The 12,096-nt window shown below is 40.4% G+C and overlaps 1 protein-coding gene across 2 annotated transcripts in view; it reads left to right on the forward strand.

Moving 5' to 3' along the window:
- The window catches only part of DHDDS (dehydrodolichyl diphosphate synthase subunit), a 12,272-nt gene extending 1,998 nt beyond the window's left edge, over nt 1-10,274 (forward strand). The window contains exons 2-9 of one of the 2 annotated variants that reach the window (XM_018572522.1): nt 2,679-2,752; nt 3,013-3,129; nt 4,388-4,530; nt 5,331-5,447; nt 7,902-8,003; nt 8,747-8,861; nt 9,550-9,657; nt 9,790-10,274. In XM_018572522.1, the coding sequence (XP_018428024.1) occupies nt 2,690-2,752; nt 3,013-3,129; nt 4,388-4,530; nt 5,331-5,447; nt 7,902-8,003; nt 8,747-8,861; nt 9,550-9,657; nt 9,790-10,023 (999 nt within the window). In that variant the 5' untranslated portion in view covers nt 2,679-2,689 and the 3' untranslated portion in view covers nt 10,024-10,274. Of the gene's footprint in view, nt 1-2,671; nt 2,753-3,012; nt 3,130-4,387; nt 4,531-5,330; nt 5,448-7,901; nt 8,004-8,746; nt 8,862-9,549; nt 9,658-9,789 lie in introns of both variants that reach the window. The other variant, XM_018572523.1, reaches the window with a different exon arrangement.
- Nucleotides 10,275-12,096: the final 1,822 nt, after the last annotated feature.

The raw sequence follows: 12,096 nt of genomic DNA on the forward strand, positions 1-12,096 counted from the left end.
CTCTCCCAGACAGTTGTAGCAGAGTATGCCCTGGAGGGATTGTGTGTCAGTGATAGACTTGCACGGGTTTGGGTGAATGCCGGCAAACTGGGTTTGCACCCCGCACAACACTATTGACTACCTGCCAAAAATGCTAGTTGCCCGGGCTGTTGTAATTAGTCCATGGCTTTATAAGAAACCTGTCATTAAAAAAATCATGATGTCCACCATCGCTGGCCATTCCATCCAAAATGCTAATTGCCTGGCTGTCATGGTGATTCATTGACTTCATTGCTTTTTGAGCCACTGACCTGGAACAAGTATAAAAGATAAAGAATGGAATTTATCCAAACGGGAGCAGACAAAATCTAGGGCCGCTGTGCATGGCAATCAAGCTTCTCTCTTTCATTTTCAAATCTTAACTGAACAGATTAGAGAGAACAGCTGATAGGTTGACAGATTGGAGAGAGAAGCTGAATGGTTGCCATGCACAGCTGCTCCAGATTTTGTCTGCTCCATTTTTGATAAATTCCCTCAAAAGTGTTCTGAGCCCCATTCACACTTGAGTGTGAGCATCTTTAGGTATCGTACGCTCATTCCCAATAAACTCTATGGAGCCAAAAATACATAAGTCTGCCTAAAAAGAAGCTTGTCTAATTTTTTGAGTCCGCGCCCATAACATACACGCATATATTCGTCAGGTGCGCCTGACGCTGACTTTTATGTTTTACTAAAAATACATAAGTCTGCCTAAAAAGAAGCTTGTCTAATTTTTTGAGTCCGCGCCCATAACATACACGCATATATTCGTCAGGTGCGCCTGACGCTGACTTTTATGTTTTACTAAAAATATGGGTAAGAATAAATGTTTTATAACATAACGTAGGGAAACTTTCTTGTTTTTTTTTTTACATTTATGGTACTTTTTAAATTATATAGTAAAAAAAAAAATACCCCCCGTGGTGATTATATACCTCCAAAAGAAAGCTCTATGTGTCCCCAAACTTTTTTAACATAAATTGCAAGGCTATAGTCCGGTCATGCTGACTGGTGAAATTTTTGACTACCTACTGAGTGTTACTAATTCTCAATCCATATTTCCAAGGATGGAATTTATCTTTAAAGAGAACAAAAAATATTTGATTTATTTATTTAGTTGTATAAAACAGTGAATTCCGAACTATGTGCTTAAACTTACTGTGACATGAGCTGAATATAAGATTATACACTATATTGCCAAAAGTATTGGGACACCCCTCCAAATCATTGAATTCAGGTGTTCCGTGAAATGTCCTTGCTACTAAATATTCCACGGTCACCTGTTAGTGGTATTATAACAAAGTGGAAGCACCTGGGAACAGCAACTCAGCCACAAAGTGGTAGGCCACATAAAATGACAGAGCGGGGTCAGCGCATGCTGAAGTGCGCAGAAGTCAACAACTGTCTGCAGAGTCAATAGCTACAGACCTCCAAACTTCGTGTGACCTTCAGATTGGCACAACAACAGCGCGTAGAGAGCTTCATGGAATGGGTTTCCATGGCCGAGCAGCTGCATCCAAGCCTTAGATCACCAAGTGCAATGCAAAGCGTCGGATGCAGTGGTGTAAAGCACACCGCCACTGGACTCTAGAGAAGTGGGGACGTGTTCTCTGGAGTGATGAATCACACTTCTCTGTCTGGCAATCCGATGGACGTGTCTGGGTTTGACGGTTGCCAGGAGAACGGTACTTGCCTGACTGCATTGTGCCAAGTGTAAAGTTTGGTGGAGGGGGGATTATGGTGTGGGGTTGTTTTTAAGGGGTTGGGCTTGGCCCTTAGTTCCAGTGAAGGGAACTCATAAGGCATCCGCATACCAAGACATTTTGGACAATTCCATGCTTCCCATGGATGGCCCATTCCTGTTCCAACATGACTGCGCACCAGTGTACAAAGCAAGGTCCATAAAGACATGGATGAGTGAGTTTGGAGTGGAGGAACTTGACTGGCCTGCACAGAGTCCTGACCTCACCCCGGTAGAACACCTTTGGGATGAATTAGAGCGGAGACTGCGAGCCAGGACTTCATGTCCAACATCAGTACCTGACCTCACAAATGCGCTTCTGGAAGAATGATCAAACATTCCCATAGACACTCTACTAAACCTTGTGGACACCTTCCCAGAAGAGTTGAAGCTGTTATAGTGGCAAATGGTGGGCCAACTCAATATTGAACCCTATGGACTAAGACTGGGATGCCATTAAAGTTCATGTAAGTGTAAAGGCAGGCGTCCCAATACTTTTGGCAATAAAGTGTATATACTTGTGCAGTTTTGTATCCAGGTACTTAACTGTTCGCGTACAGATTATTCTAAAATATATTCATTACCCTGGTTTGTTTTTTTTGTTTATCAGTTTTCATTCTAGATTTACGCAACATTGACCCACGCTAGAGTTAGTTTATTTTTTCTAATTGATTTTTATGCGAAATAAGTGAATTAACATTGATAATAGAGCCCAATGACACATACCACGATAATATCACACATCTAAATGTAAATTACAAATTATATTTTCCAAACTCCTATATTTATTTGACTACAATAAAATATGCTCTTTTGTCTTTAGTTTCTAAAATTCTTTACTGTATAGAGCACAAGTACCTTTTTTAAGCTGTGACCTAATTCCCATTAGCTGCACTAACTACCTTATTTTGTTTTTAAGCTTGCAACATCATGTCTTGGATTCGTGACAAGGAGCTGTCATTGATTGAAAGGCTATGTGCAAATGTGTTAAAGGTAGGTAAACTTATATTATGCAAAAGAACTCTAAACAACATTCATTGTATGCAGACATCAGTAGAAAAACTGTAGTGAATAACACATATCTAATTTTTCTCGGTAGTATGTTGTTTATTTGTGACGGATACCTATTTTTAATTCTCGTAATGTGGTTACGAGACTGAAAAAGTTGCTCCCCACATTACCACCTGCTTGTTCATGCGTTTAACAATGGAAGGGCGATATAACTTAGTCCTGTTCTCTATGTTTTCCAATAGGCTGGTCCAGTGCCTAAACATGTTGCATTTATAATGGATGGGAACCGAAGATATGCACAAAAATGTCACGTGGAGAGACAAGAGGGTCATTCTCAGGGCTTTGAAAAGCTTGCAGAGGTTAGAATTTGAACCTGGCCACTAAATATAAATTACATACGTTACATATTTCCTAAAATTCTTTACTTTTTGTTTATATATGTGGGAGTTAGAGGTTTGTGGTCAGAGAAGATAAAAATAAATGTTTGCAATATGTTAATAGGGGTCCCTCTGTACAATAACATGGAAGCACCTCTACCTCCCAATGCCTCCTTGCAAACAATAGCACTCAGCTGCTTAAAATGCTTGGTAGACTGAGGTCCACTCACAAAAACAGAAAACGCTTCCCACAGGGAATGATTGTGTTTTAGGATGCACTTAAGTAGTATTATTTCTGGTCTGGACAGGGCTGTGTGCGGTCTTAGGAGGATGTGCCATATCTCACCAGGGCTGCGTTCGGGTCTTCCTAATGCTGTCTCACCAGGGCTATGCAGGCAAGTGCGGGGCTGTCTAGCGCTGTACCGGTCACTGCGGCAGCAGAAAGGAGAAAGATGTGGGGCTGGACCAGCGCTGTAAACGATAGCCACCGCAAGGTCTCCAGCAGGCTGCCTGAGATCCCCAAGAAGGGCGGGACCTCAGGCAGCTGCACCTGTTTAAAAATGTAAGGGGCCAGTATCAGGGCTTTTTCACGAGTACAAGTACTTGTGAGAATGCCCAGCATCTTTGCATCCCTACCCCTATGTTATGGAAAGTGGGAGGTGTTCAGAAGTCCTAACACTTTCTGTCCTAGGATGACAGCATTGCTCCTCCCTAGATGCAGTATGGTAAATAAGCATTGTCACCCTAGAACAGGAAGTGTATTACTGACAGGATCACCAAGTAAAAATAAAGAAAAAACTAGCTTGGAAAAAAAAAAGAAAACAGCCACTGCATCCAAGTAAATGTACCCTGCAATTTGTTAGATTTTGTTCTTGGGATTAATGTGTAATCTAAACCCAACATGGCAATTTAAATGCGTCTGCTAGACAGCATGGCCATTAACTGAAGCTAATCGTTGATGTCAGAGGGCAGCAGGAGGGTCAGTCATTTGCAACAAAAGCTTTTCCAGTCCTCCCAGGAATAATTATGGCCTTGTGAAGCACAAGATTACTGTGCATGACATCACTAATGTTACTCCTGGGGAAAGACATCCCTACTGACATTACTAATGACTGATGCCAGGGTACAGTAAACAATACTGCTGATTTAGGGTAATTAACATTGCTACAGGCTAAGATTAGTAAAACAAATGTTTTTTTTTTTTTTATAATAGTTCTTTTATTTTTCTTCCTGTTTATAGACACTGCGGTGGTGTTTAAATCTCGGTATTTGTGAAGTGACAGTTTATGCTTTCAGCATTGAGAATTTTAAGCGTTCGGGGGAGGAGGTTGAAGGCCTAATGGAACTAGCTCGCCAAAAATTTACCCGTCTTCTGGAAGAAAAGTAAGTCTAAGGGTTGCAGAACAGAATACATAAGAAAAAATATACTTTCTATCAACAGCATAATAGATGAAGTGCAGGTTTATAATAATACAGATAATTACTGTTTGAATCTATACATGGTGTATAAATGCAGATCGGCATGTGTCCCATCCCCATGCATGACCAATACACTCAATCCTAGGCCCCTTGCATTCCCTGCTGTGATTGTGTTCATTTTTAAACATTACTCATGCAGTAAGCCCTAATTTCTTGACATAACCCTTACACTGTGTCCATTGGGAATAGGGGGGGGACCCTCCTATTCCCTCCATCCATGCATCTCCCCTTCCCTACTCTACATTTCCATCTTTGTACTTCCTTTTTTTACTCTTTCCACCCTTCTATGCCAGCACCTTCTGGTAGAATCGGCATCCTCAAAAGGGCAGTGCATCCTGTTCTGGAGTAGATCTGCCCACTTACCCAGTACTGTTTCATGCTGGATGTTCAACTGACACAAAGGCCAGTCCTGTAGCACACTAATACACAGTGATTTTATTGTACTGGAATATGAGTGAGACTTTTGTTATACTTCAAATTATATCTGCCATTATGAAATATCTCACCTGAAATGGAGCTGGTACCCTGCTCATTTCTACTGTCCTTTTCTACTCCTGTATGTATTGTTGTGTATTTAATGTGTTATTATCTTATAAAATATAATAAGAAAGGAAACACATTTGGTTTTAAATTTAGCTGATCTAACAGGTTCTTTTTTAGTATTTTATTAGATAAACATTTAAGTTCTGGCTTTTTGTGCACAGAGATAAACTTCAGAAGCACGAAGTTTGCATTCGAGTATTGGGGGACTTGACTATGCTTCCACTTGACATCCAAAAACTTATTGCACAATCTGTCCTGGAAACCAAGAACTATTCTAAGTGAGTATTTTCAGCTATTAATCATTGATCATTTTGTTGGGAATATTAATTTATTATGTGGATTACCTTACCACACTTTCCTCACTGGCTAGGTAAGGATCAGTCCCAACACCCTCTGCTGTTCTGAAATTTGTGAATATGTCAGCTGTGTTTCTGTTTGTGCTAAATTTTTTTAGCACAAAATGCCAAGTTCTAAAACAAAAAACCTCATGGACATAAGTGATAGGGTTTGTAGGAATAGGTTGGGAAGGACCGCAACAAATTGCACTGATGAGCCAGATACAGGACGTAGAATTCATAATGTACCTATTGACCATGTGTTAGATCAGCCTATTAATTTGCGCAAAAGCAGTAGTGGGTAGTAATAGTTAACCAGTCGTGGACACTGGACATACTACACATGTCCAAAAAAACTTAAAGGGTTATTAAACCCTCATGTTTTTTTGCATATATCTACCGCTAGTAAGCAGTAGATATATGCAAAAGGTATTTTTTAAACAAAATGCTTTGAAAGGGGTTAACACTTACCCGTGTATTCCCCGCGCGCTCCCGTCCGAAAATGTGAAAATTCTCGGTTGGCCAAAAAGCATCTTGTGGCGAGCACATGCGCAGTTCACATTTACGGCCGGGATGCGAGGAGAGAAACAAGGTAAGTCTATGGACGCCTGCACCTGCATGCAGACACCGTGGGACAGGAAGTGCCAGCAAGCTCAGAGTCGTCAGCGCTGGATCGGAGACCCGCCGCAGCGCTGGAGGGGCAAATGAAAACATCAGGAAAGAAGATCGGATTAAGAGACCTGACATTAACATTGGGGGGAGGGAAAAAATTTTTTGACTTCAATGTCACTTTAATCAAAGTACCACAGGGTGTATATAGCATGCCAAGTCCTTCTGCCCCACTGCAGCATCATCTCCAGCTTGACTGTCCCTGGCCTGCCTCTTTAATTCATTAGATTTTATTGCTTTCACTCATGGTGTCTCATCGTTACATGTAGGGAATTACCTAGGGAAGTCTGCACGCAAATGCAATTTGACAAGGAATGGCCACTTCTCCAGACTGACATCCACCCATCAAGGCATTTTGATATTTGCATAATTCCTTCCACTGAGGACTCTTCAGAGGGGTACTAAAGGTCCCCGCACACCTTGCAATAATCGTACAATAATCGCGGGATATCCCACGATCGTACGATTATCGTAAGGTGTGTGGAAGCCATGCGACCTCTACTACTGTAAGGTCGCACGACTTTTAACTTACGAACATGTTCGAAAACTCTCCGAGCATCGTACGATGTTCGGCGGGTGTGTAGCATGTTCGTAAGATAAAAGCCGGACGGGCCGGTGTGCGCAAGCGCACACTGCCCGTTCGGCATTGCGGTCATCGGAAGCCTGCCCCTCGGGGGCGCGGCTTGCGATCATCGCAAGTACGATCTGCCTGTCCAAGATAGGCAGATCGTACGTTTTTTTTAAGTACCTTACAACCATCGCAAGACAAAAGTCTTGCGATGGTTGTAAGGTGTGTACCCAGCATAAGGCAGGGGGTGGTGATGTTTTCGGGAAACTATTTACAGCACCTACCCGACTCCTTGCACCAGCTATGATCTGCCTGAATTGCGTAGAACACTGGGTCTAAAATAGGGTTTGAAATAAAATGTAATTAGCATGTCAGTAGGGGGAGGGGGAGAAACGGGGAAGTCAAAATATAAGTATATTCAACTTAAGCTTTATAGAAGTCAGGTATTGAAAAGTCTCTCCTTGAGTTCTGTGAATTTAGAAAATCCTTATATTTGGAAGAGATAAGGATGATGCCAAATAAATGTAGCAGTTCTGCATCATCCCAGTTGGAAAAAGAGTGGTTAAGTGGTGAACTCCATATTATGAGCACTATGGGCAGTAGGGTATCCTGTGTTCTAAGAACATGTGTTGATGGGTCTCGGCTTACACTGCTTCAGGAGTATGTTTTTGGAATCGCTTAGCTTCAGTTTGGTTACATAGAGTCCACACTGTCCATTGACCACAAACCTAACACATTTTTAGAGTATCAGTCAGTATCACAGCTGTGAAGTCCTATCTTATTTTACTTTAGGTTAGTTTACAAGTCCCTCCAATGCTTATCGGGCAGTTTCCTGGATGTTTAGTCCCCTAGCTTACATACAAAGTCAGGGTCATAAGGTACTGTTACTTCATTGCTGTAAAACCCATATTGTCTCTAGTAAAAGGGCTCCAAAACATGCAGAATATGTTTATTATGTAAACCACCAACCAAATAATCCTGAGAATGCATTTTTTTCACCAGCCTTCTAATTTGCCATGGCTGCATACAAAGTTCATATTTGTTCATATAACGTTACATTTATTTATGTTCAGATGAAAATCTAAAGCCTTATTTTAGGCTAATACACTTTGTTTGCCTTCCCCCTAAACAAAATGTAATTTAATTTTTTTGGTCTTTAGGTGTTTTTTGAATGTTTGCTTCGCTTACACATCCCGACATGAGATCAGCAATGCAGTCCAAGAGGCAGCCTGGGGAGTCCAGCAGGGGCTAATAGAACCTAGGTATCCGTCAAGGAGAAGGGTTTGAACCACATCTATCCCTGTGTATCTTCATATAGTCTGAAAATATAGTATTTATGATTTAATGTTTCATTGTATCTGATCTGCATATGTTATTACTGAAGTATAGCTGCTTATCTGTGTTTTTAAGGGAATTATTACACCAACTGTAAAAGGAAAGGGGCAAATCAAAAGGTTTACTTTAAAGCCAGCCTCTAGAGCAGCTTATAATTACCTTTGCTTTGCTCACCCACCATTGGGAAATCCAGAGAACGTGCTCTGTGTAACTGTAAAAATAAGTCAAGGCAACTGGACTTGCTATATTTTTCTTAAGTCCAGTTGCCTTGACTTATTTTTTACAAATATACCATGACCTGGATGAATGAGAACCTTCACAGACATGCTATGTGTAAGCCCTGGACACAATTTCAGTGAGTGCCTACACGAAACTGTGGAGTATTATCCACTCCCATGTGACCACTCAATGCCAGTCTTCAAGTACTAGTCCTGTCACACGATCCCCATACCAAAAAGTAGTGAGATATTTATCTTTGATCCTGGAAGAGAAGGAAAAAATTCACGCTGTGTGAACCTATTACTATGCCCTGTGTGAGCAAAGCACAGGTAAATTCAATTAAGCACACCAAAACAGCATAATATTCCTAGTGCAAGATTAGCGTGGTAACAACTGTAACATAATCTAGGTCAAGAACTGCTTGACTCATATTCTTTTTCATGTTTTTCAGTGATGTTACTGAAAATCTTCTGGATCATTGTTTGTACACCTCACATTCCCCAGATCCTGATCTCCTTATACGTACATCTGGCGAAGTTCGTCTCAGTGATTTTCTGTTATGGCAGGTCTGTTTCCTTCTACCAGTCTTAATATAGAGTACCGTGAAATCGAGTTCTTTTCATATAGTCTTTAAATGGAAGCATGACCTTTTTTGTTTTTTTAAATATAGGAGAGAGTGTTAACTGTGTACAATTAAAAATAATTAGAAGGGGCAAATTATTTTTAATAAGACATCTCTATTGTTCTCCATTTTTGTGTTTGTGGCTGTATGTTTCTTTGTTTAACAATGTCTGGGTGTATATTACTAAGAGGTATATTTAACAAACAGTCTGTAGAGCCATTCATACTGCAAAACTCTGTGGAAGTTTGTTCTGTGCAAATGGAGGCAAAAATTAATATTCTTAGTACATTTTCTTTCCAAGTCAAATGTAATCTTGAATATATCACATTATGGACACTAGATGGAGTTGAGGAATGCAGGAAGTAAATGCTTCTTTTCTGTGCTCTTTAGCTCCATCTACTGGCCATATGTGGGTTTTTACCTCCCGATATTGCATTCAAATTTGAAAGAAAATATACTTGGATTTTTGCCTCCATTTGCACAGAACAATCATGCACATTCGTGAATTGTTTATAAATAAGCCTCTAAGTGTCTTTCCCTAGTCAGCTGACAAATCGGAAGGTATTCCCATGATCACCTTAATAGGAATCGGCTTTGAGCATTCTTTCTTTTACATCTTCTTTCTTCTACAGACATCACATGCCTGTTTGGTGTTCCAGTCAGTTCTGTGGCCGGAGTACACTTTTTGGAACCTTTGTGAGGCTATCTTGAGATATCAGTACAATCACAGTGCCATCCAGGTGAACATATTATTGCTAGTGTAAAAAAAAACCTATTCCAATATGCTCCTTTTATTCCTGCAAAGCTGGCGTTTCGCCCTTTGTTTATTTGGACCACAATGTCTAATTTATTATCATGTGCTCTACTTGCAGAAAGCCAGAGACCTGTATGGCAAGCAACTAGCTAGGCTGCAGAAGGAAAATGACCTGGACTGGGTACATAAGAAACTGTGGGGTGTAGAGCATAATGATGAAGAGGAGAAGACAAAGGCTTATCAGAGACTGCTGCAACAATGCAGAACAGAGAGAGAAGAAAGAACACATAATTTTCTACAAGCACTGGAAAGAAAAAAAGGGGAATTTCTACTGACACTGTGTGCCAGTTAGGTGGGACAGAAAATTGCTTTGTCTGTAGCAGGATTTCACAACTCTTTTCCTCAGGTATGAGAAACGGGTCAAGTTTTGATAGTTTCCTTAATTTATGAGTAGGTGTAATTATTTATATCAAGAATTAATCCGCTGGTTTCCATAAAGGAAGCCTCAAAACCTGACCTACCAGTGTTATCTCTGGACTTGAGTTGAGAAACAAAGTGTATCTAAAGCCAAGATTGTTTTAAGTTTTGTATAGAATAGGGAAGGTTTGGTGACCCGGTCTAGCTTTTATTGCTGTATGTGTCCCCACTGGAGATTTTTTTTTTGTCCTCCTGACTGTTGTCACCAGGACTTAAATGTTAGATTTTTCCCTCATTTGAAGTTTACCTCATTTGAAGTTGTCACTAGAACAGGAATAGAGGGGAAGGCTTCCAGTGAGGATGCCTATTGCAGTGACTAGTTGGTGATGACGTCTCTCAACTTTGAATCATTTCCACCCACTTCCTGTTGTATTTATGAAATAGAAAGTGAAGGGAGACCTTCCCACTGGGACAAAGATGGCAAAAAAAGGACAGGCTTCTGTCCTTTCCTATTTTATGCAACGCTAAAACAAAGTTTTGGCTTTAGATATACTTTGAAGTGGCTTGTGCGGCCAATCAGGTTTTATCTTGCAGATAAAACTAAAAATCTGTTTAGAATGTCAGCAGTACTCTTGCCCCAATTCTCATAAATTCCATTGTTATGAAAATAAATTGTTATACCTAATGAAATTTTAGGTCCGATACTGTGAACTCTCTGTAAAGAAAACCTGCTCAGTTGTTAGAATATATTCATAAAGCCAACAATTCACCGGCCAACCTCTACCAATAATCGAACAGATTAGAACATTGCTAGTGATAATCTGATGGTATAGGCAATAAAAAAATTAGTAAGAATGAGTATTTAGAAGGTTTAATTTAATAGCATTTGTTGCAATTCCCCAGCATGCTGGAAAATGTCCAAAAGTATTCAATTCCCTGTTACAGAAAGAAAGGACATTTTCCTTTTACATTATATTCTTTCAAATATTGTTAAAATTACAAGAGCCACAGCAGCTGTGAGTTTTCATTAATTGTTACATTAATGGGCAATATTCAGATCTTTCATTGAAATCATTATGTGCTAATGTTTGTCCGCTTTTCAAATGCAGATAATAGTATCTACATATGGTAGATAAACTGCACATGAGGTTATTAAATATTTTTTTATTAAATGTTGTTTAATAGCTAGTTGGTCTACCGGTGCTAATGATATGCATTGCATATATTTGTTGAAGCGGAAGTAAACTGCTGATAAAAAGAAAAAAATAGGCCCTAGGAACTGTTAGCCATAATGTGCTAGTATGCCCAGCATATAAGCATGGTAGGCTTGGCTACAGAAATGATTCTCTCCAGCACTCCTCCCTTCGGACACCGGCGCTTCCACCTTCTCCCAGTATTCTGTCAGGCTCCGAGTCATCAGTCTGTATTTCATAAATATAGAAGTGAAGGAGAGAGTGTCTGTGACTTGTATGTTGAGGTGAAAAGGAACCCACTTCCTTTTCACCTTAACATACAAGTCACAGACACTCTATCCACAGCAGGGGGTTGTGCAATGAATACATATGTGAATTGGAGGGGTCTATATACATGGAGCCAGCTTCCTAGGTAATCAAGAAGCTGGGCAGCAGGTAATAACACGCCTCCCGGCTTATTGATTCACCGGGAAGCCACCTCCATGCTAGCAGAAGTATCGGCGAATACCGAAATATAAAAATCAGTACTCGATAAACAAAAAAGGTATTGGTGCATCCCAAGTGACCACCCTCTGCCTTCAAAACGGCATCAATTCTTCTAGGTACACTTGCACACAGTTTGTGAAGGAACTTGGCTGGTAGGGTGTTCCAAACATCTTGGAGAACTAACCACTTCTGTGAATGTAGGCTGCCTCTAATCCTTCTGTCCCTTCATGTAATCCCAGATAGACTTGAAGATGTTAAGATCAGGGCTCGTTGGGGGCCAAATCATCACTTCCAGGACTCCTTGTTCTTCTTTACGCTGAAGATAGTTC

This window comes from Nanorana parkeri, unplaced genomic scaffold (assembly GCF_000935625.1).
Source record: "Nanorana parkeri isolate BGI_ZX_2015 unplaced genomic scaffold, ASM93562v1 scaffold2058, whole genome shotgun sequence".
Lineage (NCBI taxonomy): Eukaryota > Metazoa > Chordata > Amphibia > Anura > Dicroglossidae > Nanorana > Nanorana parkeri.